We start from the raw sequence: 21,397 nt of genomic DNA on the forward strand, positions 1-21,397 counted from the left end.
TTCCAACAGTAAGCAATACTGATTTCGTTACCGGCACAGTGTGCCGAAGCACAGCGATTTTTGCAGGCAAATAATTAAAAAATTATTAGTAATAATTTAGTAATAACTTTCATTACTTGTAATTAATTTTACTTCATTTCTGCACGCAAATAATGACAAAATAAGTTTTAGTAGTTTTTTTGCTTAATATTAATTTTAGCTTATTTAACATATGCATACATTTAGTTTTTGTTTGTTTCAATTGTTTTTGGCACAAATTCACAGTTTTACTCGCTGCAGCTGCGGCAAAACGAGTAGCTCTTCTTCATTTACATGCTTAAAGTTTTATTTATTATAACTTATATTATTTTTATTTAATTTTTTTATTTTTGTTACTGTGGAATCTTAATTATTTAGTTAGGCGAATTTTCATGTTTTCACATTTCCTTTTACTTTCTTTTTGTAGTACTTCTAAAGTATTTTTACACTGCTACTTTGACTCCACTTGCTTTGGCACACATACATACAGAAAAATACAGTTTTTTTGTAATAATTTAAATGAATTTGTCTGTATGCAGTTGTCTTCGTTTGAGACGTTGCGGAATTATTCACAAATCTATTTACAAATTTAATTAGGACCGTCTCTATAAATGCCGTTAGACGTTGTGACACATTTCGCTTAACTAGACTTTATCACCAAACATTTTTACCTACACACATGCAGATGTACAGATTTTTGTTTCGCTGCTTCATTTCTTCTTGGCATTTGGTAACTTCCCCTCATTCTTGTTTCGTTTTGTAGTTTGTCGCTGATTTTTAGTTTTGTTCAGTGTTGCATATAGGAAAATGTTTATTAGTTAATAAAAAATCGTTTGTAGTTTTTGGTTTCTTCTTTTGTATTTTGCGTTTTCGCTTTACGTTAGCTTTGTTTTGTGTGTTTACTTTTGTCTTGGCTTTCAGCGTTTTGCCGCTGCTTACTTATTGTTGCTTTTTAAAAATGCTTTTTGCTAAAGTCAATCGGATGCTTAAGTTCGTGCAAATGCGCATGCGCGTATGCAACGACAGCTGTATATACATATATATAAGTGCATATATACAGGTCCTTACACACACCTATGCATAGGAAAGGCATGTACTTATTTTTTCAATAATTATTTCCTCACAAATTTCAGTTCAGTTTTTCGTTTAAATATGCTTTTGCAGCAACATGACAACTATACTTTACAAAAAGAAAAGCAACAACTTTTTGAAAAAAAAAATATTAATTAAATTTCAATTCTTACTAAATATTTTGTACAGTGTAGTGGAGTCATACTTTATTTTTACATTAATGCTCCGCTCTCAATTACACATACGAACTAAAACGATTGCTTTCTAATAAACATACAGACATTTACACACGCACACACTCATATGTAAATATGTAATAGTATTTCATTTCGTTTGGAAACAACCGTGTTCATTTACATAACTTGGCGCACGCGCTCTTCACAGATATCGCTCTCTCTCTCTCTCTCGCTCACTACATTTGTTTACCCCTTTCCGCATTCCTTTGACTTTTCTACCTTAATAAATATAATATTTACAGACACATAGTTTCTCTAAATATACATACATATATACGTTGTTGTATTTTGTTTAGTTTTCGAAAATGTGAAATCAAAAAATTTAGTTGACATTCAAACAATGATTAAAATTCTTTAAGAATTTAAGATGTCTCTAAATCCGCTACACTAACAACTATGCTTGCATTTATCCATACTTTCGTTACATATTACATATGTATATATTTAGAATTGTGTTTCTCCCAGTGTATTATTGGGAAAAACTGCTGCCTTTACTTGTAGTTAATTTTTATGCGCAGTTTTCTCTTTTTAGCGTTTCGCTTTTATTTGTATTCGTTTTTGTTGTGCAGAATGCTTCTGTGGCATCACATTACATGCGTTGTGTTGTTCAGTGTTCACCTTGGTTTACGTTATTGTTGAGAGTGTCGTTAGTTTGGTGGAGGGCGATGCCATTGGTGATGGCGTCGGCACAAAGAGACTCGACGAGGCTGTCTCGGTGGTCATGCTGCGCTCTTCGTAGACACGCTCCTGAAAATATTACAACGAGGATAAGCATATGGCTAGCAATAAGTAGGTGATGTCTAACAATTTAAAGGTGGCTCTTAAAGACCTCACTGCAAACGACTGCTCTTAAACTTACCAAAAGATTGATTTCAAAGGATGTTGATCTTAGCTATAGTAATTTTTGCTGTTATAATAAGATTCTTGTTTTTCTAGTCATCTGGTTGTCATTTCGTTATCTGTTATTTCTATATTATATGATTTAAAGACTTGAACGAGAGTTTAGACTAATCATCTTGGGTTAGGCAAGAGGAGGTGAGTTTTATTGTGGAAAAGAAGGTGTTATACGAACTTGGTAACTGGGTCAAGTTTAAAATGGTTCCGAGGTTGCATCTAGATCATTGAACTAATAACATTTCGTTGCCTTATGCGTTCTCTAGGTCTTTATAGACCCTGTTCTCACCGCTTTGACAGTGTTTCTGATGAGCTACCCTTTAAACTATTGCCTCAAAGGATAGTAAGAAGGTTTTATAAAATTTGAACACAACTAATACAAAGCCAGTGATAAACTATATGCATTATAAGTTAGGTTAATCTGGTAGGCCAATGAGCCACGCATAGCATAGTGTTGGTCCTTTGCGATAACAGATGGAGTTCAGTTACTAGTTCCTTTAGGACGTCTGCGCTTGACGCGAATTTTAACAGACTCTATAACCTCACAACCGATACCTTCTCCAGTGTGTCATACCGTGGGACCCCATACGCTCTATTGTTTCCCTATTGCCTTGCTCTACGCATTTCTATTTATTGTTGTAATACGAAATTTGGTCAGAGCTTTATATTGTCGGCTAGGGTGCGACGGTCAGGTAGCACGGAGTGGTGGTGAAATCTCATGTCACGCACCAAAAGCTAAAATACGGTAAACTCAGAATACATTATAGACACACTTTTTTCACTCTTATCTCACTTCTTTTTAAAGCTGTTAGCATTTTCACTTTAATTATAGGGCACCCTAAAACCTTCTGTCTTTGAACCTCTGCTTAAAAGTTTGTCACCAATTTCTTAAAATATCCCGTACGATCTAACAAGCTAAAACTTAAAGAGATGGATACATAGACAAAGTTAGAGACGGTTTCAATATTTGTTCGAGGAAGAAGCTGCCGTATAAGACATCAAAATTTCAAAATTTATATAAGAATTATATAAGTTGATAAGATAATGGATAAACTTGGAGAGCTTGTCCAAGTGTCAGTTTAAAGAATATCTCGATTTCACGACTGATTGCTTTCAAAATCAATGAAATATACTTACATGTGATTTATCGTACTTAAAGCGTTTCCAAATGTTTGTCTTTGGTTCCATTGGTGTGCCATCCACATTGTAATTGGGGTTTGAGAAGGTCAACACCGAGCGACTGGAACCACGCGCGTGCCTTTTCGTCTTATTACGCTTCGAATTGAACATGAGAACTGCAAAAAAGTAAAAATAAATTATAAAACAGTTCATATACCTCCGCCGACAGTCTGCTACTCACATAGTATAGCTGCTATGATTACGATCAGCATAAGGATCACCACACCGCTAGCGATGAGTATGAGCGTCTCACGCTTACTCGATTTCGAGCTGGCGCTATAGTTGTCATCATCATGCTCCGTTGAGCTACTCTCGCCATCCGTGGTCTCCTCTACATAATCTGGCGAATTATCACCACCATTAGGACGTGGTACTACAAATTTAGGTGTCATTTTGCATTCACGATCATCCGGTTGATCGGGACACGCGCACACATAGTCCGCACCGCGGTAGAGGCAGAGGTGAGTGCAACCACCGTTTTCTTGTGCGCATTGATTCCACTCCTCGGGTTGACGTTTGATTGAGACAGCGCGTATGTCCAGCGCGCCATTAAGTGAGTCCCGTATCTCCACGGGATTGCTGTAGCCGCGACCCTTACGATATGAGCGATATACGGATTTGTTGTACCAATCGGTCCAGTAAATGCTGTTGTCGAACTAGAAAAGCGAAAGTTTTCAACTCGTACAAATTTAGTTAAGTCCTTCAGTTGCTTACCATTGTGAGACCGAAGGGGTGCGGCGCATAGTCGATAATTTTAGTTTTTCGCTTGCCGTTGAAGTCCACCGAAGCAATGTTATCTTCTAGCGCATCAGCCCAAAATAGACGACGGTTGCTGTGTTTAAAATTGAAGAAAGTTTCAAACTAGTTTCAGTTGCTTACTATAGTCATGTAAAAACTCACTCAAAGTCCAGCGTTAGGCCGGTAGGGAAACCCAGATTCTCCGTCACAATTATAGTGCGATTCGAGCCATCCAATAAACTACGTTCTATGCGTGCCGGCGCATCCCAATCGGACCAGAAGAGATATCTAAATAGAGCTTACAATAAATACCATTCGAAGTCCTCAATTAGTCAATTTCACAAACCCTTTTCGTGGATGCACGATTAGCGCACGTGGATCACCCAAATCGTCGGAAACAATCTCTTTGCGACAGCTACCATCCAAACGCGCCACTTCTATGATTTTCCGATCTGTATCGGACCAATACAGGTTATCCGCAATCCAATCAATCGCAATGCCATTCGGTGTCAATAGTTCTTTGTTCACAATGGTCTTGCTGTCGGACAAATTGGTAAGATCTACACGTCGTATAACATCTGAGTTGACGTCGGCGAAGAAAAGCCATTTCTTGCGATAATGAAAGTCGAGCACCACAGCGCCATGCACGGCATTGATGGGTAGCACGACGTCCATATAATCGGGCATATTGAGTGAGATCATACCGATGCCAGAGCGTTGTGCAATGAGCAGATATTCCTGTGAGAGTCAGAAATATTGGCTTTATATATTTCAATCATGATTGAATGGGAATTTATAAGTTTTTTTTTTGTTGTATAGTTCTATATTAAAAAACTTTGGCCTAAAATAGAAATGCTTTTAGAAATAAAAAAAAAACCTCAAATTCGCTAAAGTTTTCAAATGTAACCATTAGACCGTACTGAAAATACTTTTCCAATTCAATATTAAGCACTTCGAAACTCACATCAGGCAAGGTCTGGCATTGACTGGTACTACCCTCCTTCAACTTGAGTCCAATCGGGCATCTGCACGAGAAACCGGTTGGATTGCGTAAACAAAGATGGGAACACCCGCCATTGTTTGAGCCACAGACATTTTCGGGTTGTGTTTTGTTAACCTGTGTATAAAATTTACAAATCGTGAATAGAAAATTTCATGGTTTCATAATATTGTTTACCGTTATCACTTTAATATCCATCAGCCCATCAATATTTGTCATGATCTCCTTTTTCGCTGTGATATTTCTACGATCTGTCATGTGCAGAGCTTTTGATTTCCAATCAGTCCAGTAAATATGCTCATCAGTCATGGCTAACGCATACGGATGATGCAATGATGACATTATCAATTTACGCTGATTACCGGTATAATCACATGAATCGATAGTCTTCAATTGTGCGTCTACCCAATAGATACGTTTCGTCTTCAAATCCAATGATAAACCATTCGGCCAACCAAGATTCGATGTGACAATACGCTGACGACTCTCGCCGTCCATGTGAGAACGTTCGATCTTGCGATAGTGACCCCAATCGGTCCAAAATAGCAGACCTGCTTCATAGTCCAGTGCCAAACCACGTGGTGATTCCAGATCTTTATAGGCGATCAAGTGACGATTTTTGCCGTCCAAGCTAGCGACTTCGATGGTGTGACGTCCAGCATCAGCCCAATAGATCTGCAATAAGTGAATTTAAAAATATCTGCTTTGCAATTTTGAAAGCAGTCTTGAAGGTTTACCGTTTTGCCAACAGAGTCCACAATCAAACCATCAGGATTATCTAAGCTTTCACCTATAATTTTGTGTACATTTAAGCCATCAGGCGTGGAGCTCATAATCACATGCTGCTTAGAGTCGGACCAATAAATCACGCCTGTTGTCGAGTCTACATCCAAAGCGACCGCATTTCCAATCGGTGGCATCGGCAGCACCACGTCGATGAAGTGCGCAAAGTCCAATGAGATTTGTCGTATGTCGATGCGGTGCGCGAATATAATGAAGCGGCTGGGACCCTCAGCACAGGTTCGCAGATCGCTCTGTATTAAGGGAAGCATTATGTTATGTTATAAAAAATATATTTTGAAGTACTTACCCGCAATTGTACTCCCACAGGACAAGCGCAAGTGAAACTCGCTGGGTTCAGTAGACAGAGATGGGAACAGCCGCCATTATTAGAACCACAAGCATTATGTATACTCCTACGTGAGCGATGGAACACGCGTATATCCATCAAATCGCTGGTATTCGCAATAATTGTGGTGATATTCTGACCCGTAAGCTTGTCGGCGCTGAAGGCGGACTTGTTGTCCCAATCCGTCCAGAAGACGCGGTTTTCACTGATATCCAAACCGAAAGGATGACCAAGGTTGTCTGTGAAGTTAAAATAAAAAGGATTCGCAATATATCAATAAACCATTACAGAGTTTAGCGATTCTTACTTAATATTGTTTTACGTTTGCCGCCATTAAAGTCCATACTTTCAAGCGTCTTCGTACCGCCATCTACAAAATATAACCGTTGCTGACCGTAATCTATGGCTAAGCCGTTCGGCCACTTAAGGTTCGTATCAGCGACAATTACTCGTTCGTTGCCGTCCATATTAGCACGCTCTATCATAGCATGTTCACCCCAATCCGACCAGAACATGATGCCCTCTGCGAGTAAAAAATTAATAGTTTGATGTTATGGCAGGATAATATCAAATATATTATTTCTATTTCGACTCCTCTATTTTGAAGGCTGCACTAACCTATCGGATTCACGACAATATCGCGGGGTTTATCGAGCTTCTCCCAAATTAGTAGCGTACGTTTCTTGCCATTTGTTGTTGCCACCTCGATACGATTAGTGGCAGGATCGGTCCAGTAAAGTTTATCTGTAATCCAGTCTAATGCCAAACCAGCTGGTGAGACGAGATTCGAATGCACGACACGCTGTTGGTAGCTACCGTTGAGATGTGCCTTGTTTATCGTACTCCGTTCCACATCGGTCCAATAAATATAGTCCGTTTCACTGCACCAATCTAGCGCGACAGCATGCTTCATATAATCTAATGGCAAAATCATATCCACTTCATTTGACGCTGCTGACTTTGTGCTCAGTTGACGTAATCGTATATCCTTTCGGCGCGCGACAAGCACAAGCTTGTCGGGTATGCTTTTACAGGTTTTACTAAAGAAACGAAATTTAATGAAATTTATTGAAATAAAGTACTTAAGTGAATTTGCATTTGCATTGACTTACCCATCTTCTTTCAATGATAGACCAATAGGACAGCCACAGCGCCGCGAAAGCTTATTTGGCAAGCACAAATGAGAACATCCACCTCTTAGACCGCGTCTGTCTTTTTGACAACGATCCGGATATTCTGGTTGTCTCGCTGGATGATAAGCGTGTATATCCATTGGAAAGTGGAAGTTCTCATGCACCGAACGGAAACCCTTTCCGGTAATCTTATTAGCGGCCGAGACGGTTTTCGTATTCCAATCGGTCCAGTACATGGTATCTTCGAAGATGGTTAGCGCAAATGGATGCGGCAAATGTGTGCTGAGTATTTTCACACGCTCAGTGCCGTCAAAGTTGGAGGACTCAATTGCGTGCTGTTTCGCGTCGGCCCAATAAATCTTCCGACTGGGGTAGTCTATAGTGAGACCGTTGGGCCATGTAACTCCATTCGCAATAATCACTTGCCGCTGAGAGCCATCCATATAAGCACGCTCAATTTTCGGATTAGGACCTGCATTAAAAGAAAATTAATAATTCGTGATATTTCTTCTATTAACTGCTGTTCCTGCAACGTACCCCAATCGCTCCAGAACACCAACGCCTCGCCAGGGTGTATAACAATGGCGCGCGGTTTATCCAGATCGTTCGAAGCGATAACTGATCGCAGCGTACCCATAAAATTGGACACTTCTACACGTCTCGTACCCGAGTCAGTCCAGAAGAGTAGATCATGCACCCAGTCGACAGCTAGGCCACCAGGCGATTCCAAACCCCACTTGATAACATCTCGCAACCGTGAACCATTCATGTGCACCATTTTAATTACGTCCGTAGAAACATCCGACCAGAAGAGTAAACCTTTACGATAATGGAAATCAAGCGCGATTGCGTTATGCAAACCCTTCACTACAGCCGAGTAACGGTTATTGCTCAACTGTACACGCCTGATGTCCCAACGATTGGCCACAACCAATGTCATCGCGCCACCAAGTGCCTTACAAGTGCGTAGATCTGGACGTAAGACGTAGCCGGTTTCGCAGGAGCATTTGAATGAGCCGTGTGTATTCTGGCACTTTTGTGAGCAAACTGGACTCGTTATATATTGACATTCATCGATGTCGGTGCAACTGGCAAATGAAAGGAGATTTTATGGTATATGAAAATATCTGTATATTATTCAACAGTAATAACTGCCTTACTTTCGACGGTTTTCGTGCATAAGAAAACCAAGATTACAAGCGCATTCCTCTCGCCCCTTCGCTGTAGTAATACATAATTGCTCGCAACGTGAGTTCTCGCCGCAGGTACGTGGGTGTGGACAGTTCACTTCATCCTCACCTAACGGACAGTCATTCTGCCCATCGCAGACATGCTTTTGGTGCACACAAATTCTGCAAAAGTAAATGAAGTTATAGAAAAGAAGCAAAAATAAAGTAGATGAGGTCACTCGTACTTCAAATTTGTTATGTTCTTCTTGGCTGGACAAAGAAATTGTCCGGGATCACACTGCAGGTGACATTCTACCTCATCCTCGGCAGACGAACAATCCGGGTAGCCATCACAAAGCCAAGTATTCTAGTAGTTAGAGGTAAAAGTATAATTTGGAAGATCATTAACTGTGCTGAAGGGCAACCTACCAGTATACAACGTCCGTTGTGACATGTGAATTCGTCTGGTCCACATTTGGTCGGCGTACTCCCTATCATATTGCCACAATCGTGTTCATCCTCACCACCCTCACAATCTTGTTCCTTATCGCATTTCCAGCGTCGCGGTATACAGCTACCATCGTTACATTTGAATTCGCTTGTCGTACAATCGGATGGCTTTTGTGGACAATCCTCTTCATCACTCCAATCGCCGCAATCATTATCGCCATCACAATGGAAACGGTTCAATATGCACTGTCCGCTCGGACCGCCATGACTGCCACGGCACTTAAATTCACCTTCCGGACAGCGATTGAAGACCGCGGGGCATTTGAGTTCGTCGGAATTGTCATTACAATCGCGTTCGCCGTCGCAACGAAAGGCGATCGAAATGCAGTAGCCGTCATTGCAAGTAAAGTGCTCGGCTGAGCAACTAATTGTGCGTGAGAGAGATGGATAGCAGTGTTAAAAAGTTGCATTTGGGAGAAGAATAGAGTGAGCAAATGAAATATGCAATAGAAATCGAGAGCTACGGCTGCAGGACTAATAATTATATAGAAACAGTTTATCGCATTGCGGCGCATGTATTCTCTTCGATCTTATGGAGCTTCGTAGAGCCTAGTCTTGCAAGAAATCTCATTGTATAGCTTATATATGTTTTATGGAAAGAATCTCATTCGCTTTACTTGAAGTTCTTCGAACTCGAATTAAGCCTAAGACTGGTCAAAAAGTTTCTACTTACCTCGTGCGATTACAATGCGCTTCGTCGGAGAAGTCCTTACAATCATTTTCGCCATCACAAACCCACTGCTTCGGTATGCAGAAACCATTTTGACATTCAAACTGATCATCGTCCGAGCAATTCATACGCGCCACATTTGCACCGCAATGCGTCTCATCCGAATAGTCACCGCAGTCATCATCGCCATCGCACAGCCATTCCTTGTTGATGCAACGATACGTGCGCGGACACATGACATGCATGCCCGTCTGTTCACAATCCTTCTGCAATTTATGCAACATATCGCCAATCACTTCACAATCGAACTCATCAGCACCATCGTCACAGTCGTTCTTCTTATCGCAGCGCGCACTCTGATCAATACAGGTACATGTACTGAGGCATAGCCATTGTGTGTCGCCGCACACATTCTGACAGGTGTGCGCATAGCCATCATTGGGACTCATCAGGTTACCCTCATCGCGCACGCTATTAATATGCGGTCGAAAGACTGTCTCCTTGTGATGTCGCATATAACCTTCACGACCTCGCGCCATTTCACCCATATGATCATCGGATTCTTGCACACTATACAGATCCGTACGACTAATACCGCTGCGCGCACCAATATCGCGGAATCTGGTGCCGCCGCCGCCAGCATTATTTTGCGCTGCAGCGGAATTCGCTTTGTGTGACGACTGTTGCTGCGACTCGGTGGTGTAGAGTTCAGGTGCATATTGTGCGAAATAATCGGCGTCGGGATGTTCATGCGGCGGGAAGTCTGATGGATGAAAGTCCACACCATCATGATCGTCTAGATGATACTGCGTGTGTGCATCCTTTGGCGTTTGTTTTTGCTTGAGTGCAACAGCGTCGCCTACACCACCGACGGCTTTACTGCTAGCGCCCGATCGAAAGAGGCGCTGCTGCTGTTCCTGGTGCTGACGCTGCAACGCAATGCTGTCGCGTACAAAACTGGAGCCCAGCAGCTGGCGCGCCGAGCCATGCTTGACCTCGCTGTGTACGCCCGATAAGCCGGGCCATGATGTCGTATCGTCATTCCCGCCTAGCGCTGTGGGTGGCGGATCAAATGAAAGCATAAAGATATATACAAATTAGTGGGACTGAGTCAAGTAGGCAGTAGGATATTTTTGAATGTGTCTATATAAGCTAAAAGTGGCAGCTAAATTGTATTAGTTAACGAACTTAAAGTGAATGTATGCAGCACTTCACCGCAGTCGTGGCAGTCAGCAAATTTTCGCTGCAATCCCCATTGCAGCTTGCGCTGATTTAATGAATGAAATCGGGACGTTTTCTTCTTCAGGCGTTCGCGCTCTGCAGCGCTTAGCTGACATTTTAGGGTTTGAGGCTTTTATATCTTAGCGCTGCTCACTTCAGCGTCTAATGCTGACGAAGTGTGTCGCATGGCGTTGTCTACCAGTGCCCTTGCCAAGTTCCAAGCTCATCAGTTGCCGATGCTGATTTTCGTCTGTCCGAATCTATGAGTATTGGTATTAGTTGTGTCGGGCGCATGCGCCACATTTTCATATGCGACTTTCACTTTTCTACATTGTTTATGTTGTTTTTGTCGCTGTTATATTTTATTGCTTCGGTGCGCGTTGTTGCCGCTGCTGAATGGAAAGTGAGGCGACGGACAGCTGAACTTTGCCGAAACACTCATTCATGATACGACAGGCACGAGCGCTCTTCGTACCCATATATCATGAGACATGTAAACGGCAGGTGGGAGAGCACAGCATACTTGATGAGAGTGTGTTCTTAGAGGAAGAGCGATGACATTCAAAATGATTGAGCAGGCGGAGAAAGTGAGCGCGCAAAGTGACTTTATCAATGAGCAACAGCGAACCGACTTCGGAAAGAGTGCCCAAAAGCTTACAACATCGTAGGTATTTGCCACTCGCTGTGCCTCGTGTGCTGTGGAGGCCAAATGGTTACAGCGCGGAAGCCACTCAAATAGCGTGGGCATGCGAAACTTTCCACAAGCTTAGACGCAGAGGCGCATATATGTAGGTATACCGCACACCAACACAACAAAAAAAATCCCGTTAAGCGCACATATCTACATGAGTACAGGGTGTAGTGAAGTGCGCCGAATGTCAGCATCTACTATGTATGTATGTATGTGCAAGCCCTTCGTCGACACACATATGTTTGCATATGGATGTATTGGTTTGTGTATTTATGTGGAAAATTGTAGGCAACAAAATGAAAGAACTTCTCAATTGCACGCACCGACACGACGATGCCAAGGACAAGGCAGCCGAATCGAGCTATTTGATGCTGCTTCGCGCACAGCCGACACACTTCGAATTGATTCACAAAACGGACAAGGACGGACAATCGGTTTGCTGAATCGCTGTTGGAACACGCGAAGCGGTGAGAAGCAGCAGCGAATCTAACATAAAGATATATGTACCTCGAATGGACTGAACTGACCTGTTTTCCCTGTGCGCTATACGTCTTAGCCGTTGACATTAAAGTCTATGCAGCTGCATGGGGTGTTGTTGCCGTTGTCGATTTTATTTGCTTCTTTTGCATTTTTACAATCGCAAGTGTGGAAATAGCTCTCAGGGCTTATAACACTGCTTTGTACAAGCCAAAATAGGTATACAGTTATATATAAGTAACAGTTGTGGCACATACATATATTAACAGCTGCATTGCCACAGCCTGCAGCATGCATCACACACAACTTGATTGAATTATCTAAAGGGAGTGGCTGCGTAATAGTAAAGTCCTTTCGTGCTGCTCTTAGTTAGTTTGGTTCGGAAAGCTTAGATGTATTTATTTTTATTTTTGTAGAAGCATAAGGTTTTAGTAAATTATTTGTTTCAAATAAATAGTGAAAATTTAATTAGCTATCTTGTCTTCTTTAGCTTATATATAACGCATAACGTCCGAAACGCAGTTCGGAAAGACTTGAATGTTTGCACAAGTCTTCCTTTAATCCTGCAGAAGGGCCTTACCGAAGTCTTTCGTATAAAATCACCGCCCATTTTGCAATACATACCAATTTGGTTGAAAATTGGTGAGGAGGTAGACTGATACCTCGGAACGGGTACAGGATACTTTTTATAGTTTATGTTCAAACTCAAAACAATCCATATCTAAAAGGAGCAAAAAATACTAAGACCTTGTTATAAAATTGGTATTTTATTATTCAAAATCTATGTCATTCCCTCAAAGTAATCCACCCTGATCACTATACACATGTGCTAACGTTTTCACTCCTCAAAACAGTGATTAAAGTCAATTAGCCGAACAGCATTCAATAAGCGGACATTTAATGTCTTCGTTTACTCAAAACGGTTTCCCGGATCGGCCGTTTGAGTTCCTGAATAGGTAGAGATCACATGGAGCTAATTAAAAATTTAGCGAAAAACTCACGAGGAATCAATCCAGCAGTTAGCGACGGAAGAAATTCGGAGTTCACCATACCTCGAAAATCGAAGCAACTGACAACATAATCATGATTTTGGGCATAGTTTTTTCGGCTTTGGTTCATTTTCGTCTTTTTCCGGGTCGCAGCATATTGTTTCACAGACGTTAAAGTGATTTTGTAACCAATCGCGCGTTTGCCTTTCTCACTCTGATCCTTACGATACTTAAACGATGCCAGTATGATATTTATCTGCTAATCGTCGATTATCAAGGACCAATTCCTTTATCCGTTGATCGTCAGTTAATGTTGATGGCACGTTGATCCTGGACGTGATTCGTCGCCAACGCGTTCTCAACCTTTTTTGAATAATTTGAACAAGTTAACACTTGCTGGTGACAAACAATTATCACCGCAGACCTTTACAAACATTATGAACGTTTCGGCACCATAAAATTTATTCCGCACACAAAATTTAATGGTAATTTTGTTTCAATAATTTCACTCGTCGTTAGTCGCCAAATACACTTTATGTACTTCAGAGATAAGCGTATACTAGCCACGGGTTCCGACTAGTATTTTATATTAAAAGTTTATGTTTCTACCCAAGAAGTTGCTTACTTGTTAGAACCTTCTAAATCGGACCGGACCAGCTGACATGCAAACTGACCGCTCCAAGTCAAGATAAAGATCTGCTCCTCTTATTACGTAGCTTCAATAATGGGTAAAAAAAGTCATATATTTTCGTTTGATTTCAAAATTTTCAAGTCTACAGCCTTATTATTTGGTTACATTATTCTCAATTTTATAACAAACAAGGTGATAATAGCCATACTGGTAAAGAAAAATATGCATTCATGTATTGATATTATATATAGTATATTTCCCTGACTGTAGTAGCCGTTAAGGGTGACAAAGATGAGATGAGACGTTACGCGTCTTGCAAGGCCCACGATGGTGAAGCGCCACCAGTAGAACTCTGGAGGTTAGCTAAAATACCTCTAGTAATAGGCGCAGACACCAGTACCAATGCGCATCACACAGTATAGGGTAGCAGAAATATCAACGAAAGATAGACGTATTTACCATTATATAATATTAGACCTACGTTTAAGAAAGCACTTGATGTACTATTGTATATTAGTAAAATAATGACCTTATCTGAAATGTGACTCAAACTCTGAAGTAGAGGTTTGGACAGTTGACTTCAAAAAGGTGTATTGCATCGCGTGCCCTCCAGTACACGCAAAGCGAGGGTTGAGATCACCTTGGTGGAACTAGAAGCACGGATCACGTAAGCGCAGTGTTAAGGAGCTATTCCAATCGGCTAAAACGGGCGATGAGGAAGGTTCAAAAAAGCGAAATAGCTGTTGAAATTGCAAAAGGTGCCCCCGTCTGGCTACCAAACAAGAATAAGAAATGCAGAAGTCCTTAAAAACGATACACTTTTAAAGATCGCTTTGAGTACAAGCAGACTTGCTGATATCATGACAAAACTCACATGTTTTTTACTCACGCGGTCTCGAAAGGATTGTAGGTTAGATTAATGACAGCTCACAACCTACTGACATCACGATGATGCGTGGAGAAAAGTAGTCATGAGACACGCTGCTACACCCCTATGCTTTTGCCCAGTACTATTTAGAACTCATCTTACGTCGTAAAGATCTATGAGGGTTGCAATTTAAAGGACTAGAAGAAATTTGAGACTTAGTTATTAAGTTGCATTTAAAGGCGGCAAACGCGTTGACGTTCTATATGACGAATACTTCACCTCAAACTAAATCGCTCTGTATCGTTATGGAATGTAAACAGACTTCAAAAAGTACATAATGCGTGCTTTTTTGGACGGATGGTTTTCGTTGAAGCAATACTTTTTGCGGAGTTGGTCATTTTGTCAGCTCTTACTTGATTTTTCATCACGAACAGACAAAACAATGGTGCAGTTCGTTCAACCTCCGACGATTGGCGCTCCACTTTATAGAAGATTTTGCGAAAATATCTTTGTTAAGGGGCTAACAAAATCCAACTTTGCAAGATTGAAGCCGAACGACAATCAAAAGCGAACGTCTGAGATGACTATCGATCTCCATTTCCACAAAAAAATATGTTGAATGATAAAGGTCATTTTTGGTTTTATATCCAATCCGATATAGGGAACGAAAAATTTAAGGAAACTACTAGTGAGCGAAAGGCCCCATTGCTGCAAAAGGGGATTGAAAAATGGGTTTCTCAGTCACATGCACGGGATCATTTTAAAACATAATGGGAAACTCTCATTTTATTTACGACCTGTAGTCTTTGGTCCCTCTTCCTGTTGTCACAACATTTTATTTAGCATAGTCAAGTCAAAGAGTATATGCTCTGATGTCACTGCTCTTTGATCACAGAAGCGACACAGATCCGTGAAGTATTACTCTAATCTGTGCAGAGAGTTTTGACGATGTCATTGCAGAACTTAAAAAGGTTATAGTGAAAAACTATCACGTTAACATCAGAAAGAGATTAGAAAATTTTTAAATCTCCTATGGCTTAACTAAATATATTTTGCTTGATACCTTAGGCGGGGTTGCCAAATATGTACCGATAAACGTTAAATATTAGTAAAAAGAAAACGGAAAAACATTTTGAAACACAAGAGGAATTATCACTAAGCTTGATAAACCTTGGCTCTTTGTGATATTTTTCTTATTACAATAAAATTCTATTATTCCTAAGCATATATGTAACAAGTTCTCTTCCTGTATTCTATTTAATTGAGTCTGGTTACTAAATTCTTAAAAAAGACTATACTTGATATTTAATATAAAGTCCGCATACGACACTAAAGTTATTTGCGACCAAGCAACAAGACTATGTTCCTGAGTTTAGTCGGGTAGTTCATCTACGTTTTAATAGAAATTGGAAAGTAATTCAAATCTTTGCTTCAAGATCACTTTTCTGTTCATGATTATAAAGAAATCAATAAAGAAGAAAAGAAAAACATAGAAATAAACAAAAAGAAGGTTAATAAAGGATGATCTATTACAGGGGTTCCTACTTTGTTTAAGAAAAAGCACAGAAACTTCAAATTTCCTAAGGAATGTGTATTATCATTTGAAAGTACATTCTTTGGCATTCATTTTTTGAAAATAAACTGGTAACTGGCGAACGACGTGATGTTTTGCTCCAAGACCTGATCCGAATCGGTACTGACCGCATGAACTTTAGATTTTACATATCTCCATATATAATATATATTTATGTATATCTTAATAGCCAATCGAATGGTCCAAAACGTGAAATTATTAGTGTTCTCACAATACATCCAATGACAGATGCGATGTGTGGGAAGTGGCGCCGTCTTGTTGAAACCAAATGTCGCCGAGATCGCGTGCTGAATATTATCTAGTAATGAATGCTGGGTCTCAAGATAGATTATGGTGTTGGGAATATTCCGATTGATCATGACAACACATTCTTTATAGAACTTCAATTTTCGTATTAAGTTCAATAATTTGTAAAAATTGTTCAGGTGTAAGGGTTTCCTTGCTGAAATGCCCAACAATACTGAACCCAATTTACATGACAGCAAAACACGACTCAAGCGTGATCTGTCAAAAAAGGCTACTGAAAAGAGTACCCCTATTTGGATCACCAGTTATAGGATATAACGGGCCTTACTGCATTTGTAGGACCTAACAAATTCAATTAACGTCGTGGAATTTTGTCATTGCTAATTTGATCATTACCCAATTTGTTTCCTGGTCTTTCCTCATCTATCATCTATTTATATATCTACTAATGAAAATGGTGAGAAATCTCAAAATTTGTTAGCGAGTCTTTCCTAATTTAATCATTTAATAAATAATAAAAAATAAAAGGTTAAGGTTAAAATTTTCTTCCAAGAACTTGATTTAAATCGGTGAGTTAACAGCTAAACGCTATAATGGTCTGAACGGGAAATTTCTTCGGAGATTGTTCTGAGCAATACTGCGTACTAAATTTCGTGAATATATTTTGTCTAATAATATATCTTTCCAAACAAGACTTGTTGCTGATCGTTTATTTTGTATAACAAGTACGTAGGTTGCCTTTTTTTGTTCGGGATTATTTGTTTTTATAATTTTCGAAGTGAAATAACTTAATTAAATTTTTGATGATGAAGCTCCTTTAAGAGCCAGTGTGAAGCGATGGTATGGTGAATTTAATCTATGCCGCAGATCACTCCAAGAAGAATTTCGGAAAGGTTGTACAAAATCCGTTCTTTTTCCAGAAGGTATTGATGCTGATATTGCAAGATCGTCATGTCACTTATGGTCAGATTGAGACAACTATGGGCTTTAGTAGAATTAGCACACATTTATTCGACCACGGATAACTCTTCACCATGATATTGTGAGCTCTGAAGCAACCAATGAAATAACTGCATTTGTGAGCACTCGAAACATCGATTTGATGAGTCATCCTCTGTATATGTAGTCCTGACTTGGGGCGGTATGGCTTTTTTATTTCTCTACGAAAACAATAAACTAATAGTTCAACGTTTTCAGACACCTTAAGAAGGAGTGGATGCGTCTAAAAGCCATGTTTTTGGAGATATCTCAATCGTAGTGGCAAATGTGCTTCGGTAATTGGTTCAAACGCATGCAAAAATGTATAGATTTTAATGGCAAATATTTTGAAAATCGATAAGGCGATTTTCGATGGTTTTAAAATTTGTTTTTGTTCTCGAATCCTGAAATATAAAGGCAACCTTCTTATATGTTATCTGATGTACGGATATTTATGCGAATATTTTAGCTAGCATTGCCTTTAGAAGTAATCCATGTTGAATTTTGAGAAGATATCTTGTAAAACATAAAACTTCCCTTTATCAAAGTTTCATTCTGAATATTAAGTTTGCATTGCGGCTACCTGCGGTGGCAGCTTTTTGTAGAGTAAACGACGTGGTGACAATTTAAGATCGACACTTGAAAAACTGCGAGGCTAGAACGTGGCTAAATCGACTAAGCTTGTCACGCTGAGCACTTATATACATATATAGTAGGTACTAAAGTAAATTATCAAAGTGAAATATAAATTTGCAAAGTGAATAAAATTTTAAAGTCTACATTCTAAAATACCTAGCCCGGTGGGTAGGTATATGCACTTTTTTAAACGCGTTTTTCTCGAAACTACTTTTTTCCACACGGTACCGGCATTATCTGAAGTTCTATACAACCGATTTACTTGAAATTTTGTGTGAACTTTCATTATATAATCCTTAATCCTTTGTTTTTAATATTTTAAAAAAATTCAGGAAATTCAAAAAAACAAAAAAAGAAAAAAAACGTAAGACATGATTTTTATTTTCAGGGAGTCGCCATTTTCAAAACAAAAAAAAAAAAAAAAAAAATTCGTGTTCCCTGAGGAACAGCATCCTTACTGATTAAGAATTTCTTTTAATTTTTTTTTTTTAGACCACCAGGAGAGTCAGTATCAATGTCACCAGGATGCGCCATTTTTTTACACCTGTCTCTATTTGTATTCTATTTTTTTGTAAAATTTTTTTTTTCTGTATTCTTAAGATATCAGTAAAAACACCATAAAAAAAATGGATGGCAAAAAATATTTTTTGGTTTTTTTTTTGGTTTTTTTTTTTTAATAAAATTCGAAAAACTGCCCGAAATTTGATTTCTAGACTAGACTACCTCCTTAAGCCCTTTTCCACCGACTTAACTGCACTTAAGTGCACTTGTGTGATTGTTCTTGTTCGGGTGAGCGCCAAACTTAAAACAAATCGTGGGAATAACAAAGTCTAATCATCGATTCATCAGTCCAGAGCACTATTTGGCAAAAGCTTTGAATTTTTAATATGTGCTCTTCTTATAATGTTTGTTGTTCTTTCCTATTATCCTCACTTCGTTAGGGTAGCTTTTTACCTTTTCCTTCTAATACTGACAGTGTGCACTGCGTGGTACTTCTTGCCTTCTTTTAGAAACTTTTGGAATGGATTTGAAAGGATCAGAATTCTAAATATTCAAAATTCATTTATCAGCTCTCTCCGTTGTAATTTTGGGCGCCCTTGTTTCTTCTTCCTGATAACTTGATTTCCTTTCTGGTAGTAACTTTCCACATTACGACTATCTTTACGCAAACTAATTATGGCTGAACGCTCCTCAATCGTTAATTGTTTAAAACTCACAATTTTCAACTCACATAAATCAAATTTTTTAATTCACTGTAAAAAAATCGCTTAAATATTTCAAACCATTTAATAAAAAACCACAGCTTTACTAACCAAATCAATTTCAAAGCTTATAAAATAAAGAATTTTTGCACTTTACGATTTTCTGTAATCTATTTTCAAGTTTTCATAGAAAAACACTAATTACAGCACTTCATAACTTGGTCTTTCACACTCACCGAGCATTTTTATAGAATGAAACGCAAGTTTCCATGAAACGCAGATTTCTCTTGAGTATCGAGTAGTTATAGCATATAACTGTTAAACATTTATGTAATAGGTAATCTGTGGACCAATAATTAATGCCCTAAAGAGGTTCTAAAGCCTGTTAAATGAACAATGCACTTCTCTGGGAAATCAATCTGTGGCTTTAGTAATTTCTTCGAAGGGTCAAAACATCATTTCACAGTGTGGTAACTAAAATCCTTATGGGAGAATGGTCGTTTGATCTGGATAAACGAATATGGAAGTCCATCTATAGTTTACTCTTAAATAAGAAAATAGTGGTAGGTAATTTAGAAATACCATTTTAAACCCAACACACACACAATAAAGTTTTGAAAGCAGTACAGCTCTTTTAGATTAGATAAGGTATATTGTGATTTTAAGTGAGGTCACGAATAATATCACTTGGATACTAAATACTCCTTCGAATATTACTACCGAGGCCCGAAAGACGCTCGTCCGTTGTGTTACGCAGAACTCCTAGGCATGGAACAAAAAACAAAAAAAAAAAAACCGTCGCATATCGACAAAACGCGTCGACAACTCCTCCGTTGTTACCACGTTGTTTCCAAAAAACCTATACAATAATCTGTTGTAAGCATATGTGTTAGTGTGCACTTACCTAAATGCAGATGCAGCAGCAACACGAGAGTTTTATACATGATCCAAGTGATATTTCCTCGGTGCGGTGTGAGTGAGTGCGAATCGCGGGCGAATAAGCGGCAGAAGTGTACCGGTGTGTTGGTATGCGTATGCGCCCACGCCTGTGCTGCCACCACACACGACTCGACCTTCCTGCGACGCTTTTGTGGCTGCTACTTTCACTCTAATCGACGCTTATATGCGTATGTAGCCTTTCAATTTGCGTTCTTGTTGTTGTTGCTGCAATTGTTGTTAACAGCAGCAAGCTGCTTTGATGTTGCTGATATTTTACTTTTATTCCTGTGTTGTTGCTGCTGCTGCTGTGTTAGTTGTCTGCCGCACCCGATCGCTCACAGGTTTCCACGCTGATTTTTATGCTTTATTCTTTTGTTTTTGTTTTTGTTTTGGTTTCTGGTTATTGTTTTTGTTTTTGCTTGAGTGTGTGCGTGAAGCTCGTGTTGTTTTGTTTGTATTTATAAATATGCCTGTTTGTTGTTGTTGTGCTGCCTGCTGTTGTTGCTCCACCGTTTTGTTGTGCAGACTCCAACGTTTCGTTTTAGTCTTCCAATTCTGTCTCTGCTGCTGTCCTTTGTGCTTGCGGTGCCTGCTGTTGTCTCACTTCGCTGCGTGTCGTTGCTGTTGGTTATATTTATGTGTCAGTGTGTGTGTGTTTGTTGTGCAAAATGCGTGGGCGTTTGAGTGAAATTTTCGAGTTTTCGCCTTCTACTTTTCGCCTTGCCCGTGTGTCCTTTTGCTTTAGTGCGCTTGCTAAGCTGAGTAGCAGTACCGTTAGTTGTTCTTTTGTCAATCAGTCTCGCTGTCAATTCGCTGAATTTATTTTCGCCTAAATTCCTTTAACTGGCCTGCATTTTTCATATTTTTTTATGTTAAATTTATTTTATTATTATCTTTTCAATTTCGCTGTTTTGAGGTTATTTATAACTGTTTGTTTAATACTTTGCTGTTGTCAATTTCGGTATGTGTGTTTTCGCCTTATTAACGAGTATGCTTCGTCGCTAGATCGGCTCACTGCTGCTGCCTTCTGCGTTTCCGCTGCTGCCCACTGGATTCTTCGTGGTTAAATTGCCTCGTAGCACCGCGCCTGAGCTGTTGCTTTGTTGTTTTTTTTTTTTAATGTATTTTTAAACGTAAATTTAATTGACGCCTTAATGTGTTGGATTTATTTATTGGCG

The 21,397-nt window shown here is 39.5% G+C and overlaps 1 protein-coding gene across 1 annotated transcript; it reads right to left on the reverse strand.

Annotated features, from left to right (window-relative positions):
* Positions 1-1,712: 1,712 nt before the first annotated feature.
* On the reverse strand, positions 1,713-20,224 carry LOC108973669 (low-density lipoprotein receptor-related protein 4). Its single transcript, XM_018941072.1, has 19 exons — positions 20,185-20,224; positions 9,751-10,801; positions 8,997-9,441; positions 8,813-8,934; positions 8,559-8,750; positions 7,936-8,486; positions 7,378-7,870; positions 6,884-7,305; positions 6,573-6,788; positions 6,227-6,504; positions 5,874-6,170; positions 5,314-5,811; positions 5,101-5,253; positions 4,483-4,874; positions 4,299-4,424; positions 4,113-4,230; positions 3,580-4,054; positions 3,357-3,514; positions 1,713-2,072 (listed from the first exon to the last, which is right to left on the reverse strand). The coding sequence occupies exons 1-19, from the start codon at positions 20,222-20,224 to the stop codon at positions 1,950-1,952; spliced, it is 6,150 nt and encodes a 2,049-aa protein (XP_018796617.1). The 3' UTR covers positions 1,713-1,949.
* Between the last annotated feature and the right edge of the window lie 1,173 nt (positions 20,225-21,397).

The sequence above is a fragment of the Bactrocera latifrons genome, unplaced genomic scaffold, assembly GCF_001853355.1.
Source record: "Bactrocera latifrons isolate USDA-ARS-PBARC rearing strain unplaced genomic scaffold, ASM185335v1 scaffold_5, whole genome shotgun sequence".
In the NCBI taxonomy this organism is placed as follows: Eukaryota; Metazoa; Arthropoda; class Insecta; order Diptera; family Tephritidae; genus Bactrocera; species Bactrocera latifrons.

Bases quoted from the DNA above. Each gene is read 5' to 3' on its own strand.
- LOC108973669 (XM_018941072.1), bottom strand. From the start codon at position 20,224: ATGTATAAAACTCTCGTGTTGCTGCTGCATCTGCATTTAG. The intron at 4,231-4,298 runs GTGAGTTTTTAC...TTTTAAACACAG, and splicing joins GGCCTAACGCTGGACTTTGA to CAACCGTCGTCTATTTTGGG. The intron at 4,055-4,112 runs GTAAGCAACTGA...TCGCTTTTCTAG, and splicing joins ACCCCTTCGGTCTCACAATG to TTCGACAACAGCATTTACTG.